The sequence below is a fragment of the Chrysemys picta genome, chromosome 2 (genome assembly GCF_011386835.1).
Source record: "Chrysemys picta bellii isolate R12L10 chromosome 2, ASM1138683v2, whole genome shotgun sequence".
In the NCBI taxonomy this organism is placed as follows: domain Eukaryota; kingdom Metazoa; phylum Chordata; order Testudines; family Emydidae; genus Chrysemys; species Chrysemys picta.
In genome coordinates, this window is record NC_088792.1 from 223,837,870 (window position 1) to 223,859,501 (window position 21,632).

The 21,632-nt window shown below is 39.1% G+C and overlaps 1 protein-coding gene across 5 annotated transcripts in view; it reads right to left on the minus strand.

Moving 5' to 3' along the window:
• Positions 1–349: 349 nt before the first annotated feature.
• The window catches only part of TMEM68 (transmembrane protein 68), a 36,273-nt gene continuing 14,990 nt past the window's right edge, over positions 350–21,632 (minus strand). For 3 of the 5 annotated variants that reach the window (XM_005301191.5, XM_024107436.3, XM_042857014.2), the window contains 5 exons: positions 15,088–15,252; positions 9,651–9,844; positions 8,286–8,346; positions 5,442–5,581; positions 350–2,765 (listed from right to left, as the gene is read on the minus strand). In XM_005301191.5, the coding sequence (XP_005301248.1) occupies positions 2,661–2,765; positions 5,442–5,581; positions 8,286–8,346; positions 9,651–9,844; positions 15,088–15,252 (665 nt within the window). In that variant the 3' untranslated portion in view covers positions 350–2,660. The remainder of the gene's footprint in view (positions 2,766–5,441; positions 5,582–8,285; positions 8,347–9,650; positions 9,845–15,087; positions 15,253–21,632) is intronic. The other 2 variants (XM_005301192.5, XM_065585561.1) reach the window with 1 other exon arrangement.

Sequence of the window (21,632 nt, forward strand, 5' to 3'; positions counted from 1 at the left end):
TTGATATTTGTAGTTATTAGCCATCCAGCTTGAAGGCAACTACAGCATTATTTTAATAACTTACTCCTAACACACAACACAATAGCTACTTACCACTAATCACCCTTGGCAATACCTACTGCACAGTCCCAGAACAGTTGCCAATGTTTCTCACATCCATTCTTTCAATGTTTTCTTATTCCTTTAACTTAGTAATTATTTTTGGTATTCTATTTCTTTTTTCCTCCCCCACAACTGGACACTTTCTACTCTGCTGCTCAGATCCACTGGTAGTTTCAGAGGGCCAAGTTACATGTACTCTCACACTTAATCCATACACAGTGAGCATAAAGTAATTTCAGGAGTCTACTCCAGTTGTAATTTCAATTTTATTTGTCTGTAGGGTATGTTTATACAGTACATATCACAAATAGAGAATTAAATATGAAAAGCCTATACAAACAAAAAGTGTATTTAATATCTAAAAAGTACTGATACTGCATTTGATTTGATACTTAAGTTTCAATAGTTCTTAAATTAAAGGGACAAAGTCAGGTGAAATTTGGCCCCATGTGAAGTAAAAGCAAGTCTTTCAAAATCTAAGATCAACATAATAGGTCTCTCTCTCTCTCATTTAATTCCCATGAAAAAAATATTATTAAGTGTTCCCCTATATTGTGTGTAACCCCAACAGTCAGCACTGCCCTAGTGCATCCTGAAAGGTAACTACAACTTAGTCTGTTTTCATTGTCCACCTTGAGAAAAATGCAAAAATAAAATATCTAACTTACATAAAAATAAGTTTTAGTAAAAATTATCAGTTTTAATGGTCTAATGCATTAAACAGAACAATAAATTAAAGTTATTCTTAGATCATGATAGCATCCCCTTAAATTTTCAAGTAGATCACAAATCAACAAAGACTTTGGAAAGGGCATTTGTTTTCACGACATGATTTTTTTCAAGCTTAAACATTTTAACTAAACATTTTAAATCAAACAGAACACTACAGTGTACAGAGAGATGAATTGTTTCTGCAGATCTTATAATGTACAGACATTTGTTCCCCCCATATGACTCTACACTTAATATAAAACCCTGATCCTGCAAATATATGCACATAGTCATATTGATTTAAATGGGACTTAAGTTGTGTGTAAAGTAAGGCATGCGCACGTAAGTGTTTGCAGGAATTAACCAAACTGTAACAGTTAAGTGAAAGAGATTTGCTCTTTGTGTCTTTAAAAGTGTTTTGTTTTGTTTTTTAAACGGCCTACCAGGAGACGATGGCCTCCTACAATTAAAGAACACTCCCAGACATTAATTTTATTGTCACTGACAGTTTGAGTACTTATCTACAGGAAATATTTAAGGTATTTTGCTATTCAGACAATTCATGCATTAGTCAGTGATTCAGTTAAGATAAAAATTCAGTTTATTGTCAATGAACAAAACTAGCCCAATCCTGCAACTCCTTCTTCAGGCAAACCCCCCACGCACTTTAGTGAGAGTATTATATGAGTGAAGACTGCATAATTGAGGGCAAGTCATATTTTAGTAATTCTGATGCGTAAAAAAAATGTATATAGTTTTTTACAAAAATAGTGAGGTACATATATACAAAAATTATAAAGCCTGTTTATACTGCTGAATATGGTGAAACTCTGAAAAAAGAACATTACACATTGCATTCTATTTTGTAATATAATTAAAAATTCTGACCGTTGCAGTTTTGAATATTACTCATGTCTTCTTTCTGAAACATTAGGCATTCAGTTCACTGTGCCAAAAAAAAGATCTGGTTTTCTGTTTGCAGATTTATGGGGCTACAGTCTTTAGTCAGGGGCAAAAAAACCCATGTGGTTTTATCCTGAAAAATGACTTCATCAAAATAGCATTATGGGGTTCCATATGTATTGTGTCTTACTGGTTTAAGTAAGAAGTTTGCTCAGTTTCTTGTTTTTGTTTTTCTTTTCTTTTTCTTCTAATAAAGCTCCAGCCCCACAAACTCCTTCTGGGCTCCAACAATAAAGCTGGATACCTTCCAGCTGAAGCATTACCACCAGGACTACAGGTTCCGCATGTAAAGCTAAGTGACTAGTTACACCTGTCTATGCCAACATCTTTGAATGTAATTTAAGTTTGTACAGATGTAGCCAAGGGCATAATCTAAAGAAAATGGGGTTTCACAGGTGTAGTTCAGGGCTTTATTTGGTTGGAAGAACCTCTATTTCTGGTGATGGTGTTTAGATAGAATGAATCTAGCTTGCATCTCAGAATCCACCATGAGTTTGCAGGCTTGGCAGTTAGACCAAACATTTTTTTTACCTGGAAATTTGAGATGGAAATTATCAAAAGACCATGAATATGGAAGCCTCCAATGTCATTCTCACTAAGTTATTTTTCAATATAGGACTGCACTTCAAAGCTAATTACGTTAGTCAGATTTTTACCTGAGTAAGATTGCAAGTTTGGGCTCAAGTTTGATACTGGTCACTGCAGAGGAAGAAAAAAAAATCATTGCTCACAGCTCTTGTTAAACTACACAGAAAACATCTGCATTAAAAAAGAAATATCATTAAGACAATGCATTTAATAATCAATTTTGAGGATAATAATATAAGTTACAAACAGTTTTGAAAATATTACAAGTAAATGTGTAGTTTGTTATGCACCACACACTAGTCTTCTTTCTGCTGTGTCTCAAATCGTTCCATTAAAGCCCTAAATACATTTCCTGGTATTTTCTGATGTCTGTCTATTAAAGACTGGATTGCAGCCTTTGCCTGTTAAGAGAAAAAGAAATTGCAAGGAAATTAACTAACTGTTCTTTTTATATTACGCTAGTGGGAATACATCAATTCATAGAATAGATTTTAATCCTACTAAAGATTCCAGAATTATTCCTTTACAGGCACCAATGATGCCTGATGTATCTACCTTTGATAAGTAAATATACAAAGTATAAATGGCAAAGCAACAGTAAAAAGTACATGCTCACTCCACCTAAGTGTCTAAACATGTAAAGTTTCCATAAAAAATATAAAGAAATTAAGCTAATGATGTCTCATAGCTATCATGAGAGAAAGTATACCTATAGTACATTGCTTATCTGAAGCTTTCAGGAGATATCTGAACCCTTTTGCTTAATTGGGCAAGTTGTCATGGGAGATAGTCCAACAGATTTTGAAGTCTGCGTTTAGGATTGGAGGAAATGCAGGCAATAAGTAAAAAAACTCCCTTAAATGATAAATAGCAAGCCTCCTTTTCCAAATCTCACTAGCTTTGCAGCTCTCAGGACTAGTGCTTTAGGCAAACCATGGAGGGAAAATATCTGAGCTTTAGTTAAATGGGATTTAAGTAATACAGTCAAACATTTATCAGCTATGTCATCTTTCAATAAATATGTTCAAAGAGAGCAAACCAGCTAATGAGACCAACCAATTTGATACTGACACAGTCAAAACTTTCATGAGATAGCGAAGGATTTCCTTTCAGAGTGCTTATTTTATAAGTACATATTTAAAGATCTTCTGATTATTGACCTAAAATCGCCCTTGCCTGCACCACTCATACCTGCCAGTCTACGAAAGAGCTGCGTGCTTCCTGTACTCTGCATTCACAAAGGCTAGTCATAATTATGTGAACATAAAACAGTAGACAACCATAAAACAGAAAAGATGACTGAACTAATCATCTATGAACATACTAAACTTGAAGAGCGTGTGCATGTTGTGTGGTTGTAGGTCAGACACTTAAGACGACGAAGAACTACAATGTGTAGCTGGGAGGTGGAGAGATCAGTTTGCTTTAATGTGATTTTATTTCCTGTTAACATCCATAATTCTCAGTGCAGATCTGGTGGGTTTAACATTTCTTAGTAGTTTTTTTTTTTTTTTTACATGAGCCAAGAAATAGAGGGACCTCCTTTGGGACAAATGTAAATGACTTTCATGAACAGGTAACTACAGCTACTTTCATCGGGCTAGAATTCACACTAGAACTTAAGATAAGCTGTCATTCTGATCCAAATAAACACCATACACTGTTTCAAGGGGCCTAGAACCTATTTCTGTGCCAGAACTTCCTTACCTCCATTTCATATATTATAGCTATCAGCATAGGACAGAAGAGGGTTACAAGAATCAAACAATGAAGAAATCTATCATGAATTCTGACAACATAAGACAGGGATGTAACAACTATAGATGTGTATTAGGACCACATTGCACTATGTAACACTTAATTAGCATACTCTAAGATAGGAAATAACTAACTTGAAAACAAATACTTCCAGTATCTATATACAGTAAAAGCTGTTTTATCCAGCACTTCACCAATAAGAAAGCTCTATAAACCAGAATTTCTGATCTTCATTGAAAGTCCAGTTTATACTCCAGTTGGCACAGGGCCAGCAGTGTGTTGGGGGCATGTGCGGGGATGTGGAGCGCAGGCTCTGGGAGGGAGTTTGGGTGTTGGAGGGGGCTCAAGGCATGGGGTTGGGGCACAGGGGGAAGCTTGGGAAGCCGGATTCAGGAGACGCTCACCTCAGGCGGCTCCCCACAAGGGGCGACCTATCCCGGCTGCTCCTAGGTGGAAGCACGGCAGGTGGCTGGCTCCGCAGCTCCCATTGGCCGGAAACTGCAGCCAATGGGAGCTGCGGGGGCAGTGCCTGTGGGTGGAGGCAGCTCACAGAGCCGCCTGCCGTGACTACACCTAGGAGCGGCCAGGACAGGTCGCCACTTGCGGGGAGCCGCTTGAATTGAGTGCCCCCAAGGTCTGGCACCCCGCACTCCCTCCCCCGCCCCAAGTCCCCTCCCACACCCAAATTCCCTCCCAGAGCTCATGCCCCACACTCCCTCCCTAACCCCCCACCCAAACTCCCTCCCTCTTAGTTAACCGGTATTTTTCATTTACTGGCATTCCCCCAACATGCCGGATAAAACAGCTTTTACAGTAATAAGCTTCCAGGATTGTCAATCTCTCCTTATGTCACTCTGAAGCCCAGAGTTTCTGCTGAGTCAGCGTGAAGGGACAGAAACAGCTACAACCATGGTGGATAGATCACTTTGTTTAGAATAATCACTAGTTTCAATCCTCACTGGGATTTTTAAATTCTCAGCCATTTTGACTTTACAAATTACACCCATGCCAAGAATGCTAGGCCACTGATTTAACACCACCCTTACTCTATACGTAATCTGCATACAATAATTTCATAGGCTGTATGAGGGAGACTGCATAGATAGTGGATCACTTGGCCCAATAACACAGTTCACTAGGTCCAATCATCACTGGGATTCACAATCTCTTACTTTCCAATTTGTGGAGTTCTTGTCTATTTAATTTATTTTTTTAAACACTCACGGCTTCATGACAGCAGGGACTTTCAGCTACAAGTATTTTAAATGGTTTCAATATTGCAAATAGAAAAAAGTAGAAGAAAACCCCCGAAACCTTACCTTTCCAGACAGTTCTGCAGCATTTATATTTGGATCATATGGAATAGGATCTCCAATGTATGTACGAAATTTGACTGGAAACTCTCCATATATAGGAACAAGGGGTAATCGAAGACGTTCATATATCAACCTAAATAATCCTGTTTTTTAGTTTAAAAAAATATTAATTTGCATTTTGGGAGGCAGTAGATGAATTAACTTGTAAAGTAACCCAGGCCTCTGATCTCAGGTTCCCAAATGAACAACAGTATCTTTGAAGTGCTATTCCACCCTTGATCTTCACTTTGTAAAAATGGAAGCGTCACAGCCAAAACAAGAATAACCACAACCCGCTCCTATGATGCCTGGAAGGGAGCTTTTTAGAGTTCTCTTCTGCAGAAGGTAATCCAGTGACTGACACTGAAAGGGCAAGGAGAGCTATTGAGATAGGTGGGAGTTCAGATTAGTAGATAGCCTCCTCAAAATCCTGTGGAGGGGGTTATGACTGGAGGGAAGAAAGGATGCAGACAGGACAACAAACCCTCCCCTGAAATATCTAACAGGAGAAAAGGAAACAGGCATCCCTAGGAGACCCTCCTCAGCCAATTTCTGTCAGGGGGGGATGTCAAATATCTATTTTTAAAAGTCTCCAAAACCACCCCCTACCAAACTAAAATGCACACGCACATACACCTACTTCTTCCCCCTGGCCCCCAAAATATGAGAAGGAGAGAATGAACCACATATGATAGATGTTAATCACATTGCTTAACATGCTACTGAAAGATGCTCAGATACTAGGGTAATAAGGGCAATATAAGAACCTAGAGAAGACTAGAATTTAGAATAGAACTAGCTACCTGAATTTCAGGGATTTGGGGTCTGGAAGGAAGGGAAAGGAACTCTTCAATCAGAAGAGACCTGGGTGAGAGAGGAGAGTTGCACACACAAAAAACCTACTGCTCTAGTCCCCACCAAGTGGAAGATCAAAGAGCCATCCTGCACTATAAAGTGTATATGGCATTTTATATTTTGATTTTTAGGAGACAAAATCAGAGGCATCAGTCAGCATTAAGTGGCCTCCATCATATGCTTATTTATTTTACCTTTTTTTTTTTAAAAGCACTTATCTCAAGGTCACCAGAGTGGTGTTATCGCAAAGCTGTGACAGTACTAGACCTGTGACCTTAGACTAGAACTTAGTTTAACAGAGTGTAAAGGGATAAGAAAATCATCAGTGATTGGGTTATTAAGTTTTGTGTACAGAGCATATAAGACCTAAGAAAGTCCAAATGTAATGAAAGCAACAACTGGTAGACATAAAAGGACAAAAATACATCAATAATAAGTTAACTAAATTTCTCTAAGATATATACTAATCCTACTGCAAATAGCAGGAAAGATATTAGATGGAAACAACGCCAATTCTTCCTAGAATAGAAACAAACTCCCAAGGCACTAGAGATTGTAGCACTTCCAGGGATGGAGCTTTTTGCAAAAGCCAAGTTTGGTCTTGTACCTTTAGAATTACAGAGGGTAGCACCATGGCTTAGCTAGTGCCTTTCTAGTGAAAAGGAGCTCCTGGGTTTCATTCCCAGTGATGCCTTCCTGAGCTGACCTCTTTCCTATGCTGGTAGCCTGGCTAAGGCTGGATGGAGGGTCCGGTCTCTTTGGGGGTGTGGGTTTGAATCCCACCTCTACCATATGCCATTTTTACAGGTCAGAGCAGATGTTTATAATGGTCCCTTCTGGCCTATGAATCTTGAATACTGCATCAGTTAATGGTTGTATGTCTATTTTGTAGTGCATGGAGAACATGTGGCTACCTTGCACTTCTCCATTTGTTGCCCAGACTCTCTTTGCCCAGAATTCTGTCCCTGATCATGACTGGAAGCAATGTCAGGAGGAAAGATTGCTTTTTGTCTGTAGTACTGTGAAACAGGAGAAGGAGCGGCTGTGGTTGAGGCAGAAGGTGCCACACAGATAGATGTGGCTACTCTAGTAATCCTCTGACTCAAGGCATATGGAGGAGCGTGGAGGAGAGGTGTGTCTAAGGCAACCTGCACTAATGGCTCAGCAGAGACCCTGTCATCTAGCTGTCCTAGGAGCAGACTGTTTAGACTTCATGTGTGTGTTTTGGAAAAAACTGAAGGGGGAGGGGTAAATGAAAAGAGAGAGGCAGAACACGTATGTATTTTCACACATGTTTTCTGCCTGATTAGCAAATTAGATATGGATTAAAATTAAGTTGAACTGTTTAGATTTTTTCCCCACCTTTAAATAAATATAGGCAGCATTAATTAGAGCTGGTCTACCTCCCAGCAGAGAACAGAAAACTCACAGTAGGCATAGCAGACATGTTAATGTAGGAAAAAAGTATTATTCTAAAAACTTATTCTTCTACATGCAAATTCAGCAGCAGGTTCCTTTATCAAGACCTTTCACTATGCACAGAATAATGTAGGTCATCATCTGATCCAATGCTAGTGCCAATATTAAGATTTGACAATACTATTCCACCTCAAGTATCAGAAGGGTGGCCGTGTTAGTCTGGACCTGTAAAAAGCAACAGCGAGTCCTGTGGCACCTTTAAGACTAACAGATGTATTGGAGCATAAGCTTTCATGTGTGAATACCCACTTTGTCAGACGCATCCAATACATCTGTTAGTCTTAAAAGGTGCCACAGGACTCTCAATTCCACCTCAGTTTATACCACTAAAGCATAGTGACTTCTCTTCCCCGCTCTGAGAAATAAGTATGACAAATCTAAACACAGATTTTAAAGAGAGTATTTCTACTGAGGTAAGGAGATTGAACATATACAGAAAATTAAAAATAGAAAAATAGATATTTTATATCTTACTTATTCCTCCTAATGTCCTAATTCCTTCCCGAACATTTTGTGTGAACATAGGAATGATGGGCTATGAGAAAAAAGAAAGATAAGAATTTAATGCAAATAGGTGGAAGACTGTTTTACATAGTGTTTATTTGAAAACAAATGTGTAATTTATTTGATAAATACTTTTGGCAGACAGCTGATTTTTCAGTGAGCAACACAATGTTCTACAAGCTATTTTACCATAGTACTGAAAGGTCCAAATTGGAAGATACCACCTGCTAATGTAGAGTTAGTACAGTTAGTATATTTCAGTCGGTCAATCTTGTTAAAGTCATGTATTGCTTTAGACCCCCCACAGCACTCTGCAAGCATTTGCACATGTGTGACTTTACTTATCTGAGTAGCCTTCTGGACTTAAATAAGCAATTACATATGTGCAAGATTTGCAGGACTGGGATCGTAGAGTGCTTAATTAATATACGTGTAGACAATGTTATTGTCTCAGACCTAAATGAAATTGGGTAGAGCACCATGGCTAGGGATATAAGGAATCATTTGCTGGGGCAAACTATGGGGAGTTATGTTAACATTTAACATATTCTGCTATCCATACATTGTTAATGATGCTGTAGAAATTGACATAAGGCTGTCAAATTTACAAAAGCTTTTGGAGGCCCTTATTGTTATAGGTTATTTAATCTCAAATTGGTCTATCTTATCATACACCCACATCATAAATACACACACGCACACCATTAGCTAGCATTTGTAGCCACATATGACTACTATACCTCTCATCATTACACCAGCATTTAGTTACATGAGCATATTTCTCATCTAAGACAAAATATTTTCATCTCACATTTCCCAAGAATTTAAACAAACATCTGTAACATCTTGCAGAACAGTTTAGTACTGTATGGAAGATGGAAGTCATTTAGCTAAGTCACACTAATAATTTTGAGCCACAGAAGCACTCAGATTTTGGTTACTGGATTCTGACACTTAGAGATTAAACAAATGCTAGGATAATATATCACCAATAGTTTTTTTAGCATTTTTAGAAAAGATACTCCAATACTACATACACTAGTGTACTATTAAAAGTTTGTGACATGAGCTTGTGGAAAATGAAAGTTAGCTGAATTTCAATATCAGACAAAAAAGAAATTAAAAAAGTATACAACTAAGCATGCATTAAGAAACAGGAGAGGAGACAGAATCATATAATTTAGTTACAAAAGTTAGGAAGAGAATATTTATGATACGTCTATAACTTATAAACATTTGCTTTACTGTGCTGAGAAAAATAACTTTAGCCCCAGAGAAAGACCTAAAAATCTAACCTTCTTTGCTTCTGTTCTGTGATCCTCCACACACACTCACCACTTTTGCATCAATGGCCACCTGAGCAAAGCCCGTACGATTACCCCATACAAGAACATAGTTTTCATCACTAAAGAGTGCTTCTCTAACTCCACCTGGCGAGATAGCCACCAAGTGGCCATTCTTCAGAGCTTTAACACATTCTTCCTTTGGTCCATGCATAACTCCAAACACATCAAGTAAAAGTTTAAACCCTGCAAGATGTAAAAAATAAGTTATCAACACAGAACATTTAAAATGTGTTACATAGCTATTGATTTCACACAGTCTCAAAACAAAATATATTGGTCAAGATTTTCAAAACAGTAGTGATTTGGGGTACCTAATTTGAAATACCTCTAAAGGGATCTGGTTTTCAGAAGGTATAGAGCACTCATTTTCTGAAAGTCAGCCCCTTTAGAGGCATTCCAAATGGGGCACCCCCAAAAAAATCACTTGTAGATTTTGAAAATCCTGGCCAATAAAATCTAAACTTTAAAGGGTTGTTTTTAATGGCTCTGTACATCACACCTAATCAAATTAGGTGCTACCTCATAATCAGTAGTAACAACTTTAATCATAACAAACAAATCAAATTAACAAAAACACACAGAGATGCCTTTGGACAGGTTAATCAACTATGATGAAGAGATGATTTAACAGCAGCATTACCTCCTTTCCAAGCCATACTTTCCAAACATGATTTGATTCTGACCAAATCCACCAGTGCAATGGATCGGAATTGTTTAAAGCTCTTTCCTTCAATGGTCAAAGAGCATGTTGATATGGGTGAAGAAAGAAAATTAAAAAACCCTCAGCATTTTCAGTAACAGTAACTAAACGTACTGACTAAATTTTTACCATGAAAGAAAAATATGGTGAGCCTAATTTTGTTCACATTAGATTCAAGTTGGTATGGGACATGTTTTATAAATTAAAATTACGCAACCCTTTCCTGTCTTGCATCATCCTTGAATTTCAATTATTTAAGTCAGACACTGGTCTAACCAGAAAGGCACACAACACCAGATGAGATAAGTCAAACTTTACTACTCCCACACCAGCCCTGCAATGCAACCGTAACTCTGCCCCTTCTGGAGTGGACAATAGCCTCGGGGAAAGGTCTAGTAAGGGAGTGCAACGGTTAACAAGCTACCAAAGGAAGTGGTGGATTCTCCATCTCTTGAAGTCTTCAAATCAACACTGGATGCCTTTCTGGAAGTTATTAGCTTCAACACAGGAATAACTGGATGAAGTTCTATTGCCTGTGTTGTACCGGAGTACAGACTAGATGATCTAATAATCCTTTCTGGCCCTAAAATCTGTCAATCTATAATAAACAGACTGAGGAAGGACTAATGGAATGCATCATTTTTGTGCTGCATTCCACAAATCAATTTACAGCATTTATCTGCATGAACTCCAGTTGCATTCACTGTGTTAGGTGTAGCTGTGTTGAATGGTGGAGAGATTAGCTAGAGCAGCTTGGCACTGTGATATGAAAAGTGGTGCATGCATACCTTAAGTGTCCAAGTATGCATCATTTCAGCACAGAATTCTGTAGGCTGTGCCAGCAGAGGTGCGCAGGAGTGTTCTTGCTGTGTGGATTGCCCGGTGGTCTATGTGACAGCAGTCTCTGGGGCTTAGCGAGGAACAAGGCAATGTCTCAGAAGGAATCCTCAAGGTAAGGAATCCTAAGGGTGGGGTGGTTACATTTAGCATGTCTAAGATGGTTTGTGTGAAACAGACTCGATGTTTAAGTGCAGATCGTTCCTGTTAGCTAAGCCAGACTTAAACACGAGTTTTGTCTTAGCAAAAAGAAGCTGTTGGGCTTTGTTCTACAATGCCCATGTGCTCTGTTCCCAAAATGTTCTGTGTAAATGATAGAATGCTACTATGTGTGTTATTGACATGCTGGGCCAGAGGGAAGAGTTAAGGTTATATTGCAGGAGTTGGGGGGGAGGGGATATCATGTACCTTAACTTTGTATTTCCTGGTTTTCAGAAGTTTACGTTGAGCCACTCTTCACATTCTGAAAGGGCACAAGGCACCACCAGGCAACCTTCACTCTGTGTCAATGAAGTTTCTGAGGCATTTATATAATAGATTTCCTCATGTAGGCAGGATTGCATTTCCAGTTGTTTATACTTGGAAGGAATATGCCTTAAAGAGGAGAAGGCTAGAAGCTACACATTCTGACAGATCAATGGAACAACTTACATTTTAGTTTAATAATGACTGTCAGAATTACAAAATTAAGTTTAATTATTCATTTTTCAAATTGACAAGAACCTTTCAGTACTTTTATCTAGGGGTCAAATGGGGAAGGACAGGGGAGATGAAGTAGTGGTATTCTTCCAGGCTCTGCTCACAAAATAAACTTCACCCATGTGAGTTGCCAAAATGAATTGCCACTCACGGGAGATCGTGCAGATGTTCAAAACATGAACATGTGTGTTCTCTGGGCTCCTTGAGCTTAGCTCCTATCGGAGGGGCTTGAATATGTCCATGGGCTCCGCCATGTACCTTGAGCTTAGCTCCTTTATTTTGTGGGGGAGGAGGGGCGAGGGGGAACAGTTGGGAGTGGTAGAACTCACCAAAATGCAACATCACTCACAGAAAACTGCAAATTTGTGATTCCCTCTCTTTTCTTACATGAGAATGAAATAACTAACAATGACTACATTTAAATTATCAGCACTAGGCATCTTAGTTAACCTCCTCACTGAAATGAATGAGGCACTTCTCAGAGCTATTATTCCAGCCTCTTTGCAAATTTACATACCTATCTCGTCACTGATTACACTCAATTCATATTTTTGAGTGATTCCCCTACCCAACCATAACAACTAGCAACTTGCTTTTTTTTTTTAAATGAAAGCTGAGACCATGTCCACACAAGGAGTGTTTACTGGTATGGGAATGCCAGTATACTATACTGACAGTGCTCCTGTGGGTACACAGCTTTGCTAGTATAGCTGATTTATACTTGTACAGTAATTTCACAGGATGGAGGATAGCGATAATAATGCAGCTTATTCTTTTTAACTGACATAGCAAGACACTCCTAGTGCAGACCTGACCTAAGCAAACTGAGGTATGAGTATAAGAGAAACACTATTTTTAGGCCATCTGATTTTATTTTTTAAATTCATTTTTTAAAAGAGTAAAACAAAGGAACAACAATAGGAGGGCAGGGATTAAGAATCTGCAATATTATGGCTGGCCATATGGAATATTTGTCTAATTTTTATTTTTTTAAGAAGAAATTTTTCCTTCAGCCCCAGGCTTATCCTAATTTTGAAGTTTAAACTTGGGCAATGGATTTTCCCGGGTCTGATGAAAAAAAAAAAATAAGACTGATTCTCTCTCCCTTCCCATGTAATAATATCAAGCACAGTCTAACGTTGAAAGTTCAAACTTTTTACATAGTTAGCCTTTGCTAATGAGCACTGCGTTCTGAGTTCATAAAAAGGACTCTTTCAAAATGTAGTTTGAAGCAGTGAAAAAATAATTTAAGTCCACAAACGTGAACTCATACAGAAAGATTCTCAGCAGGAACTCGATAAGACTATGCTAATTTATACTAGATGAGGATCTGGCCCATAATATATGTATGTGTGCAGCACACACATGAACACCAAATTGCCCATTTTTCCCACAAGTGTTAAGAGGCGCACGTCAACCAAGATGGACTCCACTCAGTTGCCTAAGACTTTTTTTTTATTAAAGAAAAACAATTGCAAATCTTAAAATTACATGCAAAAAAGCTGTTTATGAAAAATTAATGTACAAGTAAAATGAGAGGAAATGGAAGAGCAAGGTTCCTACAGTACCATGAACTCAGCTATACTGCACATGTTGTTTTGTATTTATTTTTATAAATATGCAGTTCAATGTATTATTGTTTGTTAAATCTAATCCGTACAATATACAGGATGGGCAGGGTGGCTGACTTAAGGTTCTTTTATGTTAACTGAACAATTTTAAGGTCTGGTCTACACAGGGGGATGAGGGGGGAAATCGATCTAAGTTAAGCAACTTCAGCTACGTGAATAACATAGCTGAAGTCGACATACTTAGATCTACTCACTGCGGTGTCTTCGCTGAGGTGAGTCAACTGCTGATGTTCCCCCATCGACTCCACCTGTGCTTGTCGCTCCGGTGAAGTACCAGAGTCGACCGGAGAGCACTCAGCAGTCGATTTATCGCGTCTAGACTAGACACAATAAATCGATCCCCGCTGGATCAAATCGCTGCCCGTCACGGGTAATGTAGACAAGCCCTAACACTGCATGGCAGTTCTTTCCATTTAAGAACCAAAAACCTAAGTTCTTCAGAAAAGAACACTGCCTCATCCATTTAAATAATATGCACAAATATTCTGAAATCTATGCACCTCAAACTATACTAAACTTTTTATTCAAACATTTATTCAATAGGACATCTCTGAAAAAAGTTGGGAAGGAAGGAAGAAGGGACATCTTATAGAAAATTCCAACATTTCCTCAAGGACAAGACAAAAGATGGCATCTGGGGGAATTTGTTCCTCATCAGCATTTAGGTAAATTTTAGGTTACTTTAATATAAAAAGTTAGTTTAATGAATTATCACAGGCTTCCATATTTACCCTCTTTAACTTTCTCTATACTAGTGCTCAGTGCTCAGGAGGACCTTAACATTTAGAATCATAGAATATCAGGGTTGGAAGGGACCTCAGGAGGTCATCTCGTCCCCCCTGCTCAAAGCAGGACCAATCCCCAGACAGATTTTTACCCCAGTTCCCTAAATGGCCCCCTCAAGGATTGAACTCACAACCCTGGGTTTAGCAGGCCAATGCTCAAACCACTGAGCTAACCTCCCTAGATATATTTATCTAAACCAATGTATCCCTACCTCAACCACCTCTAAGTCCTTCTGCCAAAGAGGCTCGATCCTACTTGTAGTTGTATTCTTGGGCTGAAGCCCAGTTACATTATGCATTCTTTTCAGGGAGAGGATATTAAAGACATTTTTATTGCCTCTGGCAACTTGAGGGGCATCCCCGCAGCTACTGAATGTCACTTCATACCCTTCCGCCCCAGTCAGTCACCCAAATCACTGACTGCATTATTAAATGGGAGGAGGCATGGAAGCTGCTGCTGTTGGTTAATCAAGATGGCTACTTAGTGCTATGATCTCCTCTGCTTTGCTTTCAGACTCAATGGGACAGATGAGGTAGGAATGGTCACCAAACAATCCTATCCAATCCATACATGATATTTATAAACTGGGACAATTATGGCCTTGGGCTACTACAGACCAAAGAAATCCTGTCCAACATAGACTGTTGGCAGATACGATCTGAATACTTATGCTAATTAATGTGTGTCAGTAATATTATGGTGTTATATCACTAAAAAAAGTGTGTCTACAATTAAATACTCCAAGCTCACTATTTGCAATGAAAGACCCTTACCTGGTAATTTAAAGACGAAGTGATCAGCTACTGTATAGCACATTCTGTTCTTCAATATAAAGAGTTTAGCCAAGAAGTAGAAATAGTCTATAGGAGTTGCGCCATGGTAAAAAACAACAAGCCCGGGTCCTTCTGGTATTTTTTCCAGACCATGAACCTCATAACCTGTTAGAAGTATAAGGTACAATGGAGTCAACGTTTTATACCACTCATACTCCAATATAACAACATCCTTGAGAAAAGTTAACATGTTATAGAGCACGATGAACACAAGAGCTGCTGCACGATGACTTCAAAGATGACAAAAGCTGATTTCACAATTAACTATTTACTCTAAAAGAGTGAGAAGAATTTCACTAAACACAAAGTTTACAATAATACAAAAGCCACCTTACTATCTTGAACTATTATATCATTTTAACATATGTTTTCCCCCAAAACATCTAGAATATTGCTGAAGTCTTACAAATCATTTATATCACTTATGTAATTGAGATTATTTAAAAGTAATTAAAACAAGGAATAGATGAGGGGAGGAGGATTGGTAGATAAACCACAGTTGGAAACAGTGACAAATCAGTGATCAAGAACACTATCTTATGTAAATGGGGACAGGAAAAAGTTTGACTTGACAATGTGCCCTTCAGTTTTTTCATTTGCAGGCCTTTTATATTTATAAAAAATCTCTTCTTAGGAAAAATGTATCTGCAGAACTAATGAGATAGTGGTGGCAGAGGAAAGTACTAAAAACAATTTTGGGACTTGTGCAGAAGTTTTAAACATGTTTATTTAAATTCTTGGTTGAAATTTGTTACACACACACACACACACACACACACACACACACACACACACACACACACACCTTTCTTTTATTGGGTAGCCATTTCTAATGGTATTTTTCTGCCCATCCATGTTAAATGTGTAAAATTTTCAGCTGTAGTTTAGTTACATGCTTTCCTTTTATTTTTCTTGCTGCTTTTTTTTGCTTTTCCATGCCTCCCACTCTCTTTGATTGTATCTAGACTCTTGCCTCATCTCTTGATTAGCTTTTCCTTTCAAAATTTGAGGAGCTGTAACATCACAGTAAAGAAATGATGATCTGGTTTCCTGGCACGCTGATCTTGTCTATTTGATGAAACGCTTTCAAAGTTAGAAAGAGGAAATGAAGTCACTTATCAAAGACTATAGTCCTCTAACTCCTTTATTCTAAATACAAGTTTTAACTGTAAAAAGAGAAATCCTTTCTGCTGCCAGTCCCAATCCTAAAACCCATACAAATGCTAAGACAATAATGTTAGCAGTATTAGGCTAACGTCATATACAAATAACTTTATTACTTTCATGGTATTATAAGACTTCTTAGATGAATAAACAGTAGGAAAATTGTGCATCTTACTTAAGTGGAAAGAAAATTCTTTGTACAGTTGCATGGGGGGAGAGGTGTCAGAAAGACCAGGGAGGATGAGTTTACAGTAACTTCAGACAGTAGTTGAGGGTCTGGAGAGAGCTTTAGCTGTGCAGACAGAAGTGTCAAACCTTAGATATGGTATGAGGAAGAAACAGCAAGTGTCTCGGAGAATGAGAATTTTCTTTACAAAAAAAGCAACTACATATATATATGCACATCCTTTTTCTACTCTTTGATATAGCTGATGGTTTTGGTCCAATATGCTTTAATAGATTTAAAGTTGCATTTTGGGCTCTGTAAGCTTTTTGATGCAGGCTTTGCACTATCTAGTTATCAATGCCTTAAAAACTTACTTCCCTTTGACTGAATGGCAGAGAAAAAGTGGAGATGATTTTCAGGAAGGATTTTGGTCTTTATGTAAATTGCTCTTCAAACATCCTTTTTTGCTTTGGCTGAATCTAGACACGGTGGTTATGAAAAAAGGCTCAGAAATAGGTGATTTTCTTATGTATAAAGAGCAGATAATTTCTTAGAATTTCTTTATATTTATAGTAGGAGTAGTAAAGGGGTCATGAATGGTTAGGGCTCCAAGGTCAAGTTAAGGTAATGAGTGGAGAAAGTGAATTAGATTGAAGTTAAGTGCTGATTTTAAGAATCTCTTGACATGAGTCTTAAAAGAAACATGACATGTTCTGTCCAAATATATTGTACTAACAAATGCTGGATGGTTAACTTTCAGGGAAATGGCAGTTAGCCTCAATGATAATACAAAGAGAAGGAAGCATTTAATTTTGATCCAATATGTTTATTTGATCATCAGGACTGGGATTTTAAACATCATGTACTCCTGAGGGCATTCTGCACCAAAATATTAAAAATTCTGCGCACAATATTTTAAAATTCTGCAAGTTTTATTTGTCAATAAATAAATGCAGAGGCTCCAGCATGGTATTGGGGTGCACAGGCCACTAGGTGCACAAAGGTGGGAGATCATCCTGCAGCATAAGAACATAAGACTGGCCATACCGGGTCAGACCAAAGGTCCATCTAGCCCAGTATCCTGTCTACCGACAGTGGCCAATGCCAGGTGCCCCAGAGGGAGTGGACCTAACAGGTAATGATCAAGTGATCTCTCTCCTGCCATCCATCTCCATCCTCTGACAAACAGAGGCTAGGGACACCATTCCTTACCCATCCTGGCTAATAGCCATTAATGGACTTAACCACCATGAATTTATCCAGTTCTCTTTTAAATGCTGTTATAGTCCTAGCCTTCACAACCTCCTCAGGTAAGGAGTTCCACAAGTTGACTGTGCGCTGCGTGAAGAAGAACTTCCTTGTATTTGTTTTAAACCTGCTCCCTATTAATTTGGTGACCCCTAGTTCTTGTATTATGGGAATAAGCAAATAACTTTTCCTTATCCACTTTCTCCATATCACTCATGATTTTATATACCTCTATCATATCCCCCCATAGTCTCCTCTTTTCCAAGCTGAAGAGTCCTAGGCTCTTTAATCTCTCTTCATATGAAACCCGTTCCAAACCCCTAATCATTTTAGTTGCCCTTTTCTGAACCTTTTCTAGTGCCAGTATATCTTTTTTGAGATGAGGAGACCACATCTGTACGCAGTATTCGAGATGTGAGCGTACCATCAATTTATATAAGGGCAATAATATATTCTCAGTCTTATTCTCTATCCCCTTTTTAATGATTCCTAACATCCTGTTTGCTTTTTTGACTGCCTTTGCACACTGCGTGGACATCTTCAGAGAACTATCCACGATGACTCCAAGATCTTTTTCCTGATTCATTGTAGCTAAATTAGCCCCCATCATATTGTATGTATAGTTGGGGTTATTTTTTCCAATGTGCATTACTTTACATTTATCCACATTACATTTCCTTTGCCATTTTGTTGCCCAATCACTTAGTTTTGTGAGATCTTTTTGAAGTTCATCATAGTCTGCTTTGGTCTTAACTATCTTGTGCAGTTTAGTATCATCTGCAAACTTTGCCACCTCACTGTTTACCCCTTTCTCCAGATCATTTATGAATAAGTTGAATAGGATCGGTCCGAGGACTGACCCTGGGGGAACACCACTCGTTACCCCTCTCCATTCTGAGAATTTACTATTAATTCCTACCCTTTGTTCCCGGACTTTTAACCAGTTCTCAATCCATGAAAAGACCTTCCCTTTTATCCCATGACAGCTTAATTTACGTAAGAGCCTTTGGTGAGGGACCTTGTCAAAGGCTTTCTGGAAATCTAAGTATACTATGTCCACTGGATCCCCCTTGTCCACATGTTTGTTGACCCCTTCAAAGAACTCTAATAGATTAGTAAGACATGATTTCCCTTTACAGAAACCATGTTGACTATTTATGTCAGTTTATGTTTTTCTATGTGTCTGACAATTTTATTCTTAACTATTGTTTCGACTAATTTGCCCAGTACCGACGTTAGACTTACCGGTCTATAATTGCCGGGATCACCTCTAGAGCCCTTTTTAAATATTGGCATTACATTAGCTAACTTCCAGTCATTGGGTACAGAAGCTGATTTAAAGGACAGGTTACAAACCTTAGTTAATAGTTCCGCAACTTCACATTTGAGTTCTTTCAGAACTCTTGGGTGAATGCCATCTGGTCCCGGTGACTTCTTAATGTTAAGTTTATCAATTAATTCCAAAACCTCCTCTAGTGACACTTCAATCTGTGACAGTTCCTCAGATTTGTCACCTACAAAAGCCGGCTCAGGTTTGGGAATCTCCCTAACATCCTCAGCCGTGAAGACTGAAGCAAAGAATCCATTTAGTTTCTCCGCAATGACTTTATCGTCTTTAAGTGCTCCTTTTGTATCTCGATCATCAAGGGGCCCCACAGGTTGTTTAGCAGGCTTCCTGCTTCTGATATACTAAACATTTTGTTATTACCTTTGGAATTTTTGGCTAGCCGTTCTTCAGATTCCTCTTTGCCTTTTCTTATTACATTCTTGCAATTAATTTGGCAGCGTTTATGCTTCTTTCTATTTGCCTCACTAGGATTTGACTTCCACTTTTTAAAGGAAGTCTTTTTATCTCTCACTGCTTCTTTTACATGGTTAAGCCAAGCCACGGTGCCTCTTTTTTAGTTCTTTTACTGTGTTTCTTAATTTGGGGTATACATCGAAGTTGGGCCTCTGTTATGGTGTCTTTAAAAAGCACCCATGCAGCTTGCAAGGATTTCGCTTTAGTCACTGTACTTTTTAACTTCTGTTTAACTAATCCCCTCATTTTTGCATAGTTCCCCCTTTTGAAATTAAATGCCACAGTGTTGGGCTGTTGAGATGTTCTTCCCACCACAGGGATGTTGAATGCTATTGTATTATGGTCACTATTTCCAAGCGGTCCTGTTATAGTTACCTCTTGGACCATCTCCTGTGCTCCACTCAGGACTAAATCTAGAGTTGCCTCTCCCCTTGTGGGTTCCCGTACCAGCTGCTCCATGAAGCAGTCATTTAAAGTATCGAGAAATGTTATCTCTGCAGTTCGTCCTGAAGTGAAATGTTCCCCGTCAATATGGGGATAATTGAAATCCCCCACTATTATTGGGTTCTTAATTTTGATAGCCTCTCTAATTTCCCTTAGCATTTCATCATCACTATCACTGTCCTGGTCAGGTGGTCTATAATAGATCCCTAATGTTATATTCTTATTAGAGCATGAAATTTCTATCCATAGAGATTCTATGGAACATGTGGATTCACTTAAGATTTTTACTTCATTTGATTCTACATTTTCTTTCACATATAGTGCCCTCCCCCACCCCCCGCATGACCTGTTCTGTCCTTCCGATATATTTTGTACCCTGGAATGATTGTGTCCCATTGATTGCTCTCAGTCCACCAGGTTTCAATGATGCCTATTATATCAATATCCTCCTTTATCACAAGGCACTCTAGTTCACCTATCTTATTATTTAGACTTCAAGCATTTGTGTACAAGCACTTTAAAAACTTGTCACTATTTATTTGTCTGCCCTTTTCTGATACGTCAGATTCTTTTTTATGTGAATGTTTATCATCTGATCTGGCCCTTACATTATCCTCCTCCATCCTCTGCTCCTGACTATAACCTGGAGATTCTCTATCATTAGACTCTCCCCTAAGAGAAGTCTCTGTCCAATCCACATGCTCCTCTGCAGCAGTCAGCTTTCCCCCCATCTCCTAGTTTAAAAACTGCTCTACAACCTTTATAATGTTTAGTGCCAGCAGTCTGGTTCCACTTTGGTTTAGGTGGAGCCCATCTCTCCTGTATAGGCTCCCCCCATCCCAAAAGTTTCCCCAGTTCCTAATGAATGTAAACTCCTCCTCTCGACACCATCATCTCATCCACGCATTGAGACTCTGAAGCTCTGCCTGCCTACCTGGCCCTGTGCGTGGAACTGGGAGCATTTCTGAGAATGCCACCATAGAGGTCCTGGATTTCAGTCTCTTCCCTAGCAGCCTAAATTTGGCCTCCAGGACATCTCTCCTACCCTTCCCTATATCATTGGTACCTACATGTACCACGACCACCGGCTCCTCCCCAGCACTACACATAAGTCTGTCTAGATGCCTCGAGAGATCCGCAACCTTCGCACCAGGCAGGCAAGTCACCATGCGGTTCTCCCGGTCATCACAAACCCAGCTATCTACGTTTCTAATGATCGAATCTCCCATTACTAACACCTGCCTTTTCCTAGCAACTGGAGTTCCCTCCCCTGGAGAGGTAACCTCAGTGCGAGAGGCAACCCCTGCACCATCTGGTAGGAGGATCCCAACTATGGGAAGGTTTCCCTCTGCTCCCATTGACTGTTCTGCTTCACTGGGCCTTTCATCCTCAACAGTGCAGGGGCTGTCTGCCTGGAGGTGGGACAATTCTACAGTGTCCCGGAAAGCCTCATCAACATACCTCTCTGCCTCTCTTAGCTCCTCCAGTTCTGCTATCCTGGCCTCCAAAGTCCGTACGTGTTCTCTGAGGACCAGGAGCTCCTTGCACCGAATGCACACATACGCCACCCGCCCACGGGGCAGGTAATCATACATGCTGCACTCAGTGCAATAAACTAGATAGCCCCCACTCTGCAGCTGGGCTTCTGCCTGCATTGTCTCC